Genomic DNA, 16,105 nt, shown 5'->3' on the forward strand with positions numbered 1-16,105 from the left:
TTAAGTGTGGAAAACATGCAAAAAAGTAAGAAATCAGGAAGGGGGCAAACACTTTTTCACACCACTGTATGTCATTAATAGATTCAAATAACTGCTTGACAAGTGGAAAGAATCAGCAGCTTGCATCTAATGCAGGTTTAAGGTTTGTGATGACCAAACTTAAGACCATATTTCCCACATTTTTTCATGGCGATAAACTGACATTGGAAATGTTTGACCATGTCTTTGAGTATCTGAGTGTTGCCTCTTTATGGGCTGCATTCCTCTTTGGGAAATTGCAACAGAAATCCCAATGCAAAATTACCACAGCAACGACTTCACCAGTATCTCCAAAATGAGATTCTTTCATTTTGCCGCGGGCCCTTGAAAGATTTCATTTGATGATTTCTGACATGTAAACATCTGCTGCTTTTGCTTTGTTTAAGTGGTTTACTTGTATGACATATTGTTCAAAAGCGCTGCTTCTTGCGGTTCGATTGATGTGGACCATTTCAAAATGCAACTACCACAGGGAGGTCAATATACGCTTCTGTCAGACAAAAAACAAACAGTTATAACTCACCTATGAAGCATTATTATAATCCACAAATTGACATTATGCTGACAAAAACGCTGCTTCTACAGTCTTCACACATCCCCAAAGGTCTAAATCCAGTAAAATATATAGTCCAAACACACTATTACATCCATAGATATCCAAGAACTGCCATTGCATTATTTCAAATGTTCATATTTCTCTACATTTTATCCATAATTTCTTAAGTTTGCATGTTATTTAGCTATGAAGTAATACGTTAAAAGAGAGGCGGTTAAGATCAGGAAAAGGATAATGTGAACTACATCTCTTTACTTATGCAAATGCTAAGTCAGCGATTAGCCTGCTATTAAGTATTATGTTAAAAGAGAGGCAGTTAAGGTAAGGATAAGGGTAAACATAAGGGTTACGTTTTGTTACTTATACAGTGAACCATGTCTTTATGTATTATGAATTATGAAGTGGATTATTGCTACATTTGGTTTAATTTATTTACTACAGTGTAGCATTGTAGCAGGGGTCAGATGGCCGTCATTTTAGTAGGTTTGTCTTGTACTAGTGGTGGGCGGGGTTTGTAACAGCATGTCGTGTATGGACAAACAGAATGTGTCTGCAGCTATACATGTCTCCAGCGAGGGCCTGTGTTGAAGGAGATACCTCCGCCGCTTCCTTTGACCTCAGAGTCAATCAATAGCCAGCAATTGGCCGTATGGCTTATGGGTCTTGTAGTCAACAACACTCCCCACGTCCAAAGGAGTTTTCATCTTTTTCTTGGAATTATAGATTGTTATAAATGTATTTAAATGATAAACAAATGGCTCCTCTGTTGTCTTCTGGGAAAAAAAAGTCAATCTCATAGATTTAGGTTATCGAAAGGTGTTTTTATATATACAATTAGCTCTTAAATAGACTTTTTTTTTGTCTTTGTTAATTTGTTTTTCACTTAAATTCACACATTCAGTATATTGTTTTACCCTCTTTTTTAAAAGCACCTGGACTAAACCTTATTACCTTACCTTACCTTATTTTTTGGTGATATTATATTATATTCGGTGCATGTACTAAAAATGGAACAAGAACAGCTCTCAGTTTACTTTGGGTATGCCTTGAATAGGTGTTTTAGGGGAATTTAGGTGAATTTTTCAGGACCTGTAAGAGGAAAGATATCTGGGTTTTGGTACATTTTTATATACCTCACATTGAGTTTAGCAATTTTCTCCTAAACTTTTTTTCATATGATAAAATAAACCAAATTTGTCAAATATTAAATGTTTTCTATACACTAGCAGACATATGAAAACTTTATTGATTGACTTTGCCGATGAACATCCCTATTCAGATTTTAAGATACAGGAAGGAATACAAATGCCAGCCATGTTACAGTAGTTGATATTTAGTCCACTTGGGGGCAGCACAACAAACAAGCTGGAAACATCACACCTAACACATCTCATCACTATGAATGAGCATCCCAATATAGATGCATCAGTGATCCTACATGTACATATAGACCCTGAACACAACTTTCCCCTGTCCCACACAGATCCTGCTGGAGCTGAGGAGACTCCAGAGAAAAACAACATCCCTCTGGATTTGCCCAAAGGCCCCAACCTGTTGAAACAAATCCTGGAGGAAGTGAAGGCAGCTCGACAGGAAGCCGAAGGGCAAGACAAAGACAAGAGGAAGCCTGGACGCTACTTAAGAGTGGCTAAAATTATAGACTCTGTGTTCTTTACCTTCTATTTTGTAGCTGTTGTGGTTTTTGTGACATACATGAACGTAGTGTGGATTTTACAAATAGAGTAGAAATGATGTGTGTATAATCTGCCAGTGCATGCTTTTTGCATTACTAAGTACCACTGTTTCTAACCCCCTAACAGATTACACTGAGCTTTTCAGACATGACTAACAACCTGCATGCAAAGTTTGATAACTTGAAAATGACTATATACAGCATGATATGAAATGGTTAAATGATTTGATGTTTGGATCAAAGTAAAATTGATAAGAGTTTATATTGTTGGTTTACTGTAAATGTGACACAAGCTAAAAGGGGGAAAATGAGAGAAATCAGAGGGAAGGGGGTTTGCTGCATTTTACTGCTGAAGGTAATGGAAGATGGCATGTATGTACCGTGCAATGGGAAAACTTTTATTGTAGGGTGATGACGTTTACTATGTTGGTCTGTTTTTCTATTGTAGTCCTACATTGAAAAAACTCCTTCAGTAAATGTATGTAAGGTTATTATTACTCGTGCATTAATGTAAAAGCCTTATTTTACTGTTGGAGCTGGTTTGGGTGGAGCTCATTTGAGCATTAACTAATGATTATTTTCATTAGGGATTAATCTGATGATTATTTTCTTAGTCAATTGTTGGGTGCGTGAAAATAGTGACAAAATTGTCACAATTACTCAGTGCCCAAAGTGACACTCTTATAATGTTTGTTTTGTTCAACCAGCTTATTATTAACTTATTATTACTAATACATTACAAGTACTATAAGTATTAAAAGGAAAAGTAACAATCCTTCACAGTAGTGAAGCTGGAACCATGAAATGTTTTTACATGAAAAATTACAATATCAAAATACTTGCCACTTAATTTTCTGTTAATCAGGTTATCGTTTCAGTTTGACTTGTACAAAGTGTTGGTAGTTAATTTGTAACAAAACATATTTAATAGGCTCGTCATATGTTATGCAAAAATCTTAATGTGTACAGTAACTGAAGGTTTCAGTACCAAGAACCTTGGTACCTTGATTTGGATCTGTGTTCCTTTATAGGAATTTTTAATCTGTTCTGTGACTTTAACAAAAACACACTTCACAACATTTTAAAAGCGCCACCTGTCTACTTAAAGTAAATGTGACACTGCTCACAGTGCAGGCACAAGGTGTGCATGCCATATGACATGTAAATGTGTCATATGACAGGACATATTGGTTGAGGGGTTGTTCGTTTGTGTCAGCCCAGCTGAACGGAGGGGCGGGTTTACTGATTTACCCAAACTGTAGCCTTATAATGTTGAGTGGCACTGTACTAATTATTCTGAAATTAGTCAGCAGTGTATATATAACTGTTTTCATAAACAAAACATGCTCCCAAAATCAGATTTGATTGGACCTCGTGATTTGTTCTCCGCACCAACAACTGACCGAGCAAACCAACCAGCAGGTGTATCAAAGCAAACATACTAACAACGACAATGATTCTATTGTACCTTCATAATAAAAGCATTATTATATACTTGCCGTTAATGTACTATGAGAAGGATTTACTTTGAAAACCAGTACCGGAAGTGCCAGTTTGTGTCAAAGGAAGCTTTACGCTTGTTGCGGAACAGGTCAGCTGGTTGGTTAGTTTACAGCTTCAGTTAGCTAACTGTCATAGCCTTGCTAGCTCCTGAGGGAGGGTTTTTCTCCAAACCTTTGGCTCATATTGACTTCCCCCATCAATTTAACAACGACGCAGCTCATGTTAGCGAGGCGACGAGGCTCTACGTTTCTCCAGCTAGCCAGTGATACACATGACAGCTTGGAGCATCCTGCTAGCATAGCAGCTAAGTTAGCAAGATACACTGGGAAGAAGTAAGGTGAGAGGTGTTTCCGTTTGTTTTCAATTAATGACTCTCGTGTTGCTCGATACAGAGTGACCTGACTGGTCTCCCACGGTAGCAGTGTATTTAATAAAACGCCACAACTAAACATTAACGTTATCCATATGAGTTTTTGTGTGATAGCTATTTTGTTGCTAGTAAAGGAATGGCAGCTCAGCAGACTGCACAACTTTCCACAGTCAGGATAGCTTTTTTCCTGTGACATAAATCAATAAAAACACAACAAAAATCTCTGCCACCGAACTACACAGTGGTAGCCAAGAGAAATGTGTTAAAAGACTATTTTTAATGAATATATGTGCTGCTTTGTGAGTCATATGTTTGCCGAATTGAAAAATGGCCTTAAAAGTTTAAGACATGTCTTGAATGATTTTTAATGAATGCCCAGTTATTTGCCGACAGTAAAATAAACTCTAAATGGGAAACTATATGATTGGAGTTCTTTTTCCATCCAAGATAAAGCTGAACAACCACTCTTCTATTAAATTTACATTCTCAGTATCTGTTATTACATTACAGACAATGCACAGCCTGATTATGCAATATATTACTTAATTATGGCCATGCCAATAATGTAAATTAAAATTTGGAAAATTTAGCTGTCTGCTTGTGGTTTATTCCTTCAGGTGAGGACCAGTGTCATCAACCATGGCAGGTGGAATTACAGAGAGCGGGGAGCCCTACTCCCCATTTGTGAGTATCACGCAGGGTGCTGTGGGTAATCCTTTTTTTATTATCAGTATTATGATTATTGTTTAAGGTAAGACATACATTGTAATTGTCAAAGAATAGTTCTGTGCAACCAGGAGCACTCAAGCACAGCATGTAAGGCTCTGAAGTAATAAAGATGTTGTATTCTTCTTGCAGTCTTTACCTTGTTTTATAAACTAAATGGTTCTCTGAGCTGCTTTTATTGACTGCTTATAATGTTCCAAATACTTCACACACACATATGACAGAAAAAGGCATTTTTCTGAAGAAACTTTAATTGTGTAATCAAAGAAGTATGTATGGTGCATATGAAAGTGCAGTGAACAATAAAGAGGAAGCTAAATTGCTTACACATCCTTTTTTTTTTAACACATCATGCCTCTTTATGGTCTGTACTCACTTTTGAGTCCCTGACTGCTTACATCGGCATGACTTCGCCACAGAGATTAAGTTCTGCTGGTCAGATGTTTTTTTCCAGGAAGCTAAAGCTTTGAATCATTAAAGCACTCTGCTACCAGATAGGTCTAAGTGCTGCCCCCTTAACCTCAATATCATCCACGACAATGGTTGGATAATCCACCAAGTAGTCTGATCTTTATCAGCAAAGGCACAGAGGAACACCTAATAATGCATTGCTTGAAATTTTGTATTAGATAAGCCACATTAAATAAATTATTAATGTAAGATGGAACTTGATAAACCCGTAAAGAGGTTAGTGCAGCAGCAAAACTAAAAGGTTATAGTGGGGAGAAAGTGAATTTAAGGGTACAGCATATACTTGAAAATGAAATCATAGAGCTGAATGTCATGAACAACACTGAACATGTCTATGTGCCTCCCATTCCTCGCATGTCTTCTCTAGGTGGGGCTGGTGTATATGTTCAATCTGATTGTGGGAACAGGAGCTCTGACAATGCCCAAAGCCTTTGCAACAGCCGGCTGGGTGGTTAGCATAGCACTCATCTCCTTTTTAGGATTTATGAGGTAAGTCTTGCTTTACCCATCTAACTCTTTTCCCTTTCCCAGAGACAACACAGACAGGGCGGCTTACATTTTCTACCTACATCTGCCTTCTTTTCTATTTATATTTTGATTCAGTATGAAACAACATGTGTTTGAACATGATATTTGTTTTCTGCTAAAACGAAAGTGATCATTCAGGAGACTTTTAATGTCATTGTTTCATCATAGCAAGCATAGCAAGGTCAATTATGTTCGTGTTTTCTAGTGAAAAGTGTGTGGATGTGACAGTTTATTTTCTAAAGTCATACATGTTGCATGATTCGGTTGTCAAAAACTTGCAGCACAAAATATAAATATTAAAACCAAATCTAGAATCAAATCTAATACATCAAACATAAAAACAATGCTTAGTTTGATAGGCTGATGTCTATGAAAAGGCATTCATGTGCTGAGAAACCTGAATTTTGTCGCCGTCAGTCAAATATTAATTGTGTTCAAGTCAAACATGAAACATCTAAGGGTTAATGCATAATATATCTATAATCTCAAACTGAACAATATTTTTTTATAAGAACAAAATAACTAAAGACTAAAGAAACTAAAGATTGTACTGATGTGAAAACAGATTTTTATTTTTATTAAAATTATGATATCAAAATAGCTGATGATTCATGATTTATTTTTTAAATTATTGCACATTGCATTAGTGTGCATTTTCATTTTTTCCTACATGAAACATGTTTGATGTGAACATTTCTTACCAGTTTAAACATGAGTCCATCTGCTTTCTGTATTTAATATGCTATAACCAGTATTTTGATGATAATAATAATGTATCAAATGATAATTTGAAAGGTGTTACTTGTAGTGATAAACCTACAGAAAATTTAGAGAGTTACAGATTATTGTGTAGATGTCCAAAGTTGAGCACTTAGCGGCTAATGAGCCAAATATTTTCCTCAGGAGTTGGTAGTTAGCTTCACAACATGTTTGCTCTGCTTCAAAGTGGATAACAAAACAGCTTTCGCAGGTTTAAATTTAATAGATCTCCCTCTTTTTATACTTACTAGCGCAGTGCCCGTTCAAAACATGCATGTTCATAACTGGCTGATTGCTCTGCCTGTGTTAGTGCCGCTGTTAGCTTTCCTGAGAGCTGCTCATACAAACAACTTCACACATGAAACTGTCTCTCTGTGGGTCCTGAGCAATAGACCTGAGCCCTGAAACAGCTACAGATTTACTATAATGTTTTTATGTGACAAAATATTGAATTATGTTGCTATCCTAACTCATTGTGCCCTGAAATAATACATAAAAGGTCCCAAAGCACTTTAAAATATGCAGCTCAAGGGTATACTACTCACTTACTGTGTGCTTGTCCTTCAGAGGGAAACATTGTACTGCCGCATTTAACCGACAGAGAAATGTTATTTACTACGTTGCAGATTCAGATTTCACTCACAAAATACAACAAGTTAAATGTGATGCATTGTTTTTCATTAAACTATTCCATTATATACTATTCAGATGTTAATTAAATGTAAGTACATTGTACTGATAATGCCTCTCTTTCTCTCTTCACTGTAAGTAAAAATTTTGATAACTTTTACTATGCGGTATTAATCACTTTTCTATAAATATTTAATAGTTTTACTTCAGAAAAAAGTTTAGTACGTCCTCTACCACTGCCACTACCAACATTTCCAGTAAGATAAAGGGTCGAAAGAATAGCAAGATAGCGTTTGCTTGAGGCCCCCATGTCAATGTGTCATGTGTCCACATTAAACCAGTTCAACACTGCACGTCCTTGGATCCTCAGCAATACATCTGCCAAGTGTGAGGCAGATGGGATGAATGTTCCACAAATAGGAGGGACATACATACAGATACAGACAGAGATTACTTGCTTTATATTTGGACTTTTTTTTTTTTTTTCATTAAAGCAGCAGTGTGCCAATCAGCACTTTACACAGAAGCTGTAATGGATCCGCCAAAAAAAAATAAGTCCAAGTTTGCAAAATAATGTTGCAGTGGTCAAGGCCAAAATGATAATGAAATAATTTCCACACTTGATAAGTCATACTGTATTTGACCATCAATGTCATTAAAAACGTCTTGTTAACCTGTTGCATCTACTTGTATTTTAAACTCTCCTTTCCCCTCTCCAGCTACATGACCACTACCTTTGTGATTGAGGCGATGGCGGCGGCCAATGCTCAGCTGCGTTGGAAGAGGAGAGAGCAGGAAGAGGTGAGATAATAAACTCGTAGTCCATGTTTGAATATCTTCAATAGCATGCTGACTGAATGGACGGCTTTTTATTTGCTGTAAGGATGTATCACACAAACCAAATATTAAACAAGTAAATGTTCCTCTTTGTCAGAGTTTGTCTAATAAGACATGAGGCCAAACACTGTTTACACTCTGCAGCGAAGAAGTGGAACCAATATTAGTATAAATGCAGTGTAAGGACATTTTCCAGTCCTTAGCTGTAGTTAATGCGCTTACAGGTCTCGTTCTGACATGCTGAAGCATGTTACGGCAGCTAATAACAGAACTTTATCTTTTTTTAAATGGAGATAAACTTGTGAAATAATCAGCGTCAAATAAACTCAAATCCAGAGTGACTGCAGTCAGGGAGAGTGATGGTGTGCTTACACAGGACTGCACTGCACGACAGATTAATGAGAACTATCCTTTCTTCCTTTGGAGCACGCCGGATCCGGCTTGTTTAATTGATTCTTAAAAATAGACTTATGCAAATCCTGCTATGGTACAGATTACACACTGAGGACACAAATACTGGATAATATGGGAGCATGCAGTGTGGGCAGTAGTGCACTAACTGCAGGCTGATACTGTTTAGCAGCGGATTTGTATTATAATAACATTTTATTTTGTTGGTGTGGATTTCTAATAATTTGCATTTCTCTCTGTTAGTAGAAATTTAAAGAGTCTATCCTGTTGAGTTGAGGTAAAGCTGGGTTCACGCTTGATGCAATGGATTAAAGATGTAGTTTGTAACTTTTGTAAAAAATAAAAAATTTGCTGAAACTCACTATAATCGCATAACGAAATGTGACAGATAATCTATAAAAAAACTCATGTTACACTGCTTTTTTTATGGCCCGTAGCGCTTCTAATGGCGTTACTGTACGTGATCGAAAACAGCAAGAGCCAAGGAGACTTAATGCAGCTGTCAACCATGTCAAGCACATGAACTGCGGTCACATTGTCAAACTAGGCAGCGCTGATCATATATGAATCAAGATTCTGTTACTACATTACCTATTTCTCACCTAACATGTTTTCAGAAACAAACTTTAGTGTACTGTTTAGCTGTAAAATGAGAAGCAGTTGGAAGAGGAGGAGGGACATGATTTTTTTTCACATATGATCCATCTCAAGTACTTCTCTCACAATATAGTGACTGTTTTAGCAAATATTACAAAATTATATTTTCATAAAAGTACCAACTGTAGGGGCGTCGGTGGCTTAGTGGTAGAGCAGGCGCCCCATGTACAAGGCTGTTGCCACAGCGGCCCGGGTTCGACTCCAGCCTGTGGCCCTTTGCTGCATGTCACTCCCTCTCTCTCTCTCCCCCCTTCACACTCATCTGTCCTATCAATTAAAGGCTTAAAAATGCCAGAAAAAATATCTTTAAAAAAAAAAAAAAAAAAGTACCAACTGTAGCTTTAATGGCAGTCCTGCATTCGATTTCTACAGTGTGGTTTTGAACTATTGATAACATCAGACTATTGCATGTGTTTAAGCCATATTTCATTATATTCCCCAATTGTTAACTAATATTTTCACTGACATTGCAACGTACAGCCATGGTTGCTTCTGCAAGTACTTTAAGAACTAGAGTTATATCCAGATTACAGAGATTACAACACACAGATGTCACGACTGATGTGTAAAACTGGACCATATCTTCCCTTGAAACTTTATTTTTTAGTAAAATATAATTTGCGATATGCCTACCCTGAGATTTTGTAAACATTGCTTCCCCTTTTTAAAATTAGCATATTGCAGTTCCATGAAACTGGTTTCAATTCTCATACCTGAATTTGCATATTGGCTGATACTGAGTACCGGTGTGATATCATTACATTAGAAATATGAATATATAAAAGATGACAGCTGTGTACTACTAACCCTGTGTGGTTGTGACATGATTGCCATCATTGTTTTATGGCATGGCTCAAGTTAAAGCCTTTGTAAAACATGAAGAAGTACATACAGAGAATAAATGCCGTAGAAATTTCCTGTATTATCTAATCTGACAAATTGCTAACAGCCAACATTTCACTGTTTACTGGAAATCAGTTCTTCTTAAACAGTAGTTGCCAGTTGCTCCACAATGCAACTTGTTGTGTAGGTTACTGTTTCAGAGCGAAAAGAATTGATTACTGGAAAAACTACTGTTGTATTTTTAGTGTTAAACTACTGTAAAGTTTATTAATAATTGAAGAGATGTTGGTGCATAGACTTGCGTACTTGCAGATACCAGATGCAACATTTTAGGCAGTGTTGGAGGCATTTCCATCACTGGTATCTGTATCAGAACAACTCTACTTCCCTCTTTGTAGTGTCATCAGCAAAGTGTATAACTTTGACTGAGTCATTGTATGTTGTACAATCATTTGTGTGCAAATAATAAAGCTGCAGAGAAAAGCAATAACCTTGGAAAGCCTCAATAGAAGAAATAAAGAAACACTGATGCCAGTTTTTAGCAAGTTGAAACAAGTTGTAAAAATGATGATAAGTTGCAGCCCTTCCTCACTGAACGCAGCCTCTGGAAGAGTGCTTTTGGATCTATATATTTTAAAGCAGAAGTAAAATGGAGAGACACTTAAAACATGGTGAGGACACATGGACACATCCATTGATCTATTTTTGCTTTCAGCAAATTCATTTTTATAATGTTGAATGCAAGACAAGAATTTTAAAGCCAACTGTTAAAACAAATCTTGATTATAACTGAAGCGAGACTCGCTGGCCTGTGATTATTTAAACATATTCGACATTATTAAAACATCTTAGGCATTTTCTAGCTCACAGTATTTCTTCAGCAGCAAAGCTGAGGAACCTCACTTATCGATGATGTCCTCTTTATCTGAGCAGAAGTTGATCACCACATGGTGCCATCTGCCAGACTTAAACTTTTGTTGAGAGAAACAATGACTGCTTTAATTGTTGCTCTGTAAAAATGACTCCACAATAAATTACTTTATGTTTAAAGCCTGAAAAGAATTCCCCTCTTTTAAAAGGAAGCCATATTTTTTATTTAGAAGGCTGTTGTTTTTTTATCGTCCAGTGGAAGCACAAGTGAAATGTGTCTCTTGCCACTCGTCTATAAGAAACCCAATTTGGATGAAGCTGTCAGTATCGGACTGTGCTCAATTATCAAGGGGAACAACTCAGCCTTCCATCATTTTTACTTTGACTAAGAAAACGACTCTAAATGTCTGGGCCTTTGCTTTTTTGTTTCTCCCATGATACAGAAGTCATCTTGCTTAATGCTTGTGTCTTTCCAGTTGAGGAGTTATGAGCCTGAGGACAATAGCCCGACTCTAACTGAGCCCCAAACGCCCGGCCTTGATTCATGGCGCCTGTACACTTCTCAGCCTTTTTCCTCCCACGTAATGGAAAACAAGAGAGGGAGAAAACTGAAAATGTTTACCGCTGAATGCTTTTTATTTCTCTCTGCTTGAGTGAAGCATTTTACCGAAAATAAAGCGATGCATCATGTGTTTTCCAAGAAAGCCTCACATATAAGATGGAAACTAGAGACGGTGAACTAGATAATGGTCCTTCTGTCTCCACTACCTGCTATAGAAATCATTGTAAGCCAGTACATATGGAAAAGAAGCAGAAAAGCTAAGGCACAGTATAAACTCGGCGTTGTGATATGAATGTATGTTATTGCTGTACAACTGTGTGACCTAAAATATTACATAACTGGATATGTTGCATTCAAGGCTGAGTGATGCTCTGATTAGATAATGTGTGGCACTGGATGAGGAAATGTCACTGCCCTCTGCTGGATTGTTAAGTGGAGTGCAACTAGATTGTATTAATTCTGTCCCTAAATGTTAAAAATCCACGAAAGCAGTGTTTTATTTTCCTGGTCTGTAATTTCCAAATTATTTTGTAGGAAATTTCTTGGAAATAAAGTGGGGTTTATTTAGTTGTGTTTTGATAAACAGATGATTACCAGACTTCCAGAGTTTCTTGAAGGAGATGTTTTATTTATTATGATTTTACTATTAAAAACTTTATCCTTTAAATATGGGCTGCAAAAAACAATGATTTCAGGTAATCTGTTGAGTATTTCCTTAGTTTATAAGTAACAGGAAATGGCGAAAAATGGCCATCACAATTCCCTAAAGACCAATAAGTCCAAACTTAAAGATATTCTATTTACAATCGTAAAAGAGTGACGAAACAAACACATATTTACATTAAAAGCTGTAACCAGATTATCTTTGTATTTATTGTTAAAAACAGACTCAAATTGTTGCTGATGAATTTTCTGTTGATCAACAATTGATAATAGTTGCAGTTCTACTCTATATACTCCTGTATGTTGAATTGTATACCTACTTGTAGATATATTTAGGGCTGGGTAAAAATATTGTGGTATGAGACTAGATATCATCTTAGATTTTGGGTATAATATTGTAAGTGGTTTTTTTTTTGGTTTTTTTTTACTGGTTTAAAAGGCTGTATTACTGCAAAGTCATTTAATTTACTGAACTTACCGGACTGTTCTAGCTGTTCTATTATTTGTCTCAGAGCCTTCAGTCTCTGCTAAACAATCTAATTTTGCATAGGAAAAGTATGCAATTAAAAAAGCTAAGAGCTTATACAGCAAAGGCCAAGAGTTAGGGAGAAGGAAACATTGAATTTGTCCACAAAAAGAAGCCGTTTAGGTATGTATGGTTGGTAAAATAAAAAAAAGAAAAACTAAAAACATGATACATAGGCGGAATCTTGTAAAAACTAAAAACATGATACATACTCGGAATCTTGTAAAAAGTTACTAAAAATATCAGAAATACTCATTATTTAGAGGAAAAAATCTGCTCAAAGTTAAACAAAACCATTGTTTTACACAACCACACAAACTTGCTGCAGTTATTGCATTTACTTTTCGTTCTGTACCATTGTTCTGCATGAAATATGTTGCTTAGTCATGGGTCATCAGTGTACTCAATGATAGAAAAGGGGTCCCTTAAGGCAAAAGGTTTTGAACTATTGCTCTAGATTACCTTGGGACTAATTAAAATGAATTAATTCAAAGTGTAAAAATTGAACACCGTCTCCTTTTTTTCCTGTAATTAGTACTGTCTTCTCTAGAAACCTTCTGATTAATTTTCAGTTTCATATAATTTCCTTTCTGGGAAATTATACTGTAGTTAGTATGTCTCAAAGTGCTTTATCAGATGGCCTGTGTTTTAATTCATTTCTTTTAGCCAGTTAGGGACAGGATGTAGTATGTAACATGTTCTAATATTGAAATTGCCATGTCCTGGTTACATCATAGAATACTGCCTCACTTTCTTTTCTAATTCACCTGCATGAAGGAGAAATTACATTAACACAGATGTACAGGTAGTCTGGTGTTTGACTGTGTTTTCCAAAGTTAGTATGACTCTGTTAATGCCTTAAAGCAGTGGTAAAGAAACAGTCATCCATAATTCTAATTATTAATCTGTTATTTTTTTTGCTTATGTTTGCTGTTTGTCACAGAGCCATTAGCTCCCGTCACTCCTCATCTCCTCTTCCTCCCTCTGTCCCAGCCGACGTGTCACTTATTAATTCTGCTGATGACACTCACAAAGTTGACTACCATTGACAGCTAATTGACGTTAATCTACAGAGAATTTGTGAAATGATAACAAGCGATGTGCGGGTATGTTATCAGTGTGAATTGTGAAGTACTCCATTCTGCAAAGTGCTTCCCAGCTGTTGTTTGTAATTTCCAGATGTTGCTTTCCCCTGCGTCACATACAGAGCAGATAAACACTCTGTTAATCGCTTGTAAACTGACTGTTGTTTATGTTGAGAAATTAGGAAAACAGGCAACTAAAATAGAGCTTCATACACTCATATTATCTCCACAGGTCGATGACAGCGACTCCACCTCTGAGTATTCAGATGATGATATCATGGTCCGAGGTCGATCTGAGCCGGAGACGAAGCCCATTTTGTCTGTTCGTGAGTATCTTGATGAATATTTATGATACAAAGATTTTATTACAAAACTGAGGCTGAGCTGTTTAAACTGTGCTGGACATAGTTACTAGTTAAGCTGGAGCCTATCTCAGCTGACATTGGGTGAGAGGCGGGGTACGTCCTGGACAGGTTGCTAGACTATCACAGGGCTGACACATAGAGGCAGACAACATCTGATTTGAGACGTATTTGTGAGTTTACCATACAAAAAGCTAAAAAAACAGATTAAAAGGCAATGTGTTTCTATTGTGTTGTCACATTATGGAACAATGCCGACATAAACAATGGTTTACAAAGCGATTTCTGAGGATTTCAAGTGTAAATGATTTTTTTAATTTTAACCCTCTGGGGTCACGAGCTCAGCAGGATTTTGATAAATATGTATTTTCATTGATATCTTTGAGTTTTTTCATAAAAGCACGGAAAAAGTATTGACAGAAATCTTAAACTTTACATTTTCAATGTGTCCACTGCCACGTTATATGATATTTTTAAAATACTGTGATTTATTCAGAACATAAAGTTTTTAAATCACTCAGTCACAGCAGAGAGTAACCAACCTCTCCACCCCCCTCTATTCACGTGATAACAATCGAATAATCGTTATTATTTCAGTTTCAATTGGTTTATTTTCCAGGGGAAGCACAGTGAAAACACACCCACAGTAATCACATTAGAATGTCCTGCAGGTCAAAGCCATCTTAATAAAACTTTTAAAATATCTTACGAAGATAATGCAAATTATAAAATGTCTTTTTGGTACATGAAATGCGAACACTGTGTCACTTCAGTTTAACCATCAAATCTCAGCATTGTTTGAACAGTTAAGTATCAACTAGTGCTGAAACAATCAGTTCATAGACAGAAAATCCTGAACACTTCTTCTATGTTTCTGTGTGCATTCTTTTGATAATTAAGCAATGTTTTTAGTACTTTATCAAGTGAAAATGTAAAACTTTCTTTGATGCCATCCTCTTAAATCTGAGGATTTGCAACTTTTCTGTTTTTCTAAAGATTGCCATCTGACATTTCATAGACTAAACAATTAAGTGATGAATTGGAAAATCACCCTGAAAATAGTTCTTAGATTCTGCTCTTTAATTGATATAATTAAAAATAAACGTTACGTTAAAGATAAACATAATGTAACTTTTGATTTCAACATATAAAATGTGAGGGCTGCTGTTGTGTATTAAGTACAGTTTAGGCACTAAATCTGGTGAACATTGCAGGTTCCAATCACTCATCATTTTAATCATTTTTATCATAATATGACTGAACAGATTTAAGAACTCTTTGGTTCCTGAGCTTGTCACACTGTTATCTCAGAGTTTGGGGTTTCAGAAGCCAGGAGTCATGCTTCTGGTGCAGCTGATGTGCTTTTTTCTTTAAAGACCTGTGTTACTATGTAGGCTGAGCATGTCATATAGGTTTGTAGTGTTTGTTTTGTTGTTGTGTGCTATCATATTTAAGTGTACACCTTGTGATGCAGGACAAGTCTCAGAGAATCAAAGTCACATTAAATCATCGTACTGCTCTTTGACATTTAACTGCCTCCACAGTGCAAGTATTTAATGCAGATGGCCTCTATGTTTTCACAGAGAGGTCAGGAGGTCACGTCGATCATTTCGACATCGTGGAGCGGGTCGAGATGGGTCAAATGGCCTCCATGTTCTTCAACAAAGGTAATATTCTTCTTGCCTCAGGCTTCTCCTCTCACCGCCCATTATTCAATTAACTCCAGCGCCGCCATCATTAGCCACGTGTAACATTTATGGAGGAGCAGTGAAGGTTGTGTGGGATGATTCAGAATTAACTCAGAATTTTTTTTTACACCTTTTATGTCCAATCCTCACATTCACAAAGGAAGACTGCTGGCTCTCTAATTGGATGTAATTATATATGGATAAATTGCCTTTGGTTGTAATTACCTGTTTGAGGCTCCATCGAGGCTGTTAATCTCTTTTCATGTACGGATGGGTGGGTGGGTGGGGGGTGGGGGTACAACCTGTACTTGTGGCCAAGATGTTAA

At 36.6% G+C, this 16,105-nt stretch overlaps 2 protein-coding genes across 3 annotated transcripts in view; both read left to right on the forward strand.

Moving 5' to 3' along the window:
• The window catches only part of LOC126406068 (5-hydroxytryptamine receptor 3A-like), a 9,659-nt gene extending 5,858 nt beyond the window's left edge, over nucleotides 1-3,801 (forward strand). The window contains exon 10 of one of the 2 annotated variants that reach the window (XM_050070199.1): nucleotides 2,079-3,801. In XM_050070199.1, coding sequence (XP_049926156.1) covers nucleotides 2,079-2,341 — 263 coding nt within the window. In that variant the 3' untranslated portion in view covers nucleotides 2,342-3,801. The remainder of the gene's footprint in view (nucleotides 1-2,078) is intronic. The other variant, XM_050070198.1, reaches the window with a different exon arrangement.
• Nucleotides 3,802-3,878: 77 nt separating this feature from the next.
• tmem104 (transmembrane protein 104) overlaps nucleotides 3,879-16,105 on the forward strand; it is a 79,861-nt gene continuing 67,634 nt past the window's right edge. The window contains exons 1-6 of the mRNA XM_050070197.1: nucleotides 3,879-4,128; nucleotides 4,779-4,845; nucleotides 5,726-5,847; nucleotides 7,995-8,076; nucleotides 13,962-14,055; nucleotides 15,675-15,758. Coding sequence (XP_049926154.1) covers nucleotides 4,801-4,845; nucleotides 5,726-5,847; nucleotides 7,995-8,076; nucleotides 13,962-14,055; nucleotides 15,675-15,758 — 427 coding nt within the window. The 5' untranslated portion in view covers nucleotides 3,879-4,128; nucleotides 4,779-4,800. The remainder of the gene's footprint in view (nucleotides 4,129-4,778; nucleotides 4,846-5,725; nucleotides 5,848-7,994; nucleotides 8,077-13,961; nucleotides 14,056-15,674; nucleotides 15,759-16,105) is intronic.

This window comes from Epinephelus moara, chromosome 18, assembly GCF_006386435.1.
Source record: "Epinephelus moara isolate mb chromosome 18, YSFRI_EMoa_1.0, whole genome shotgun sequence".
Taxonomy (NCBI): Eukaryota; Metazoa; Chordata; class Actinopteri; order Perciformes; family Serranidae; genus Epinephelus; species Epinephelus moara.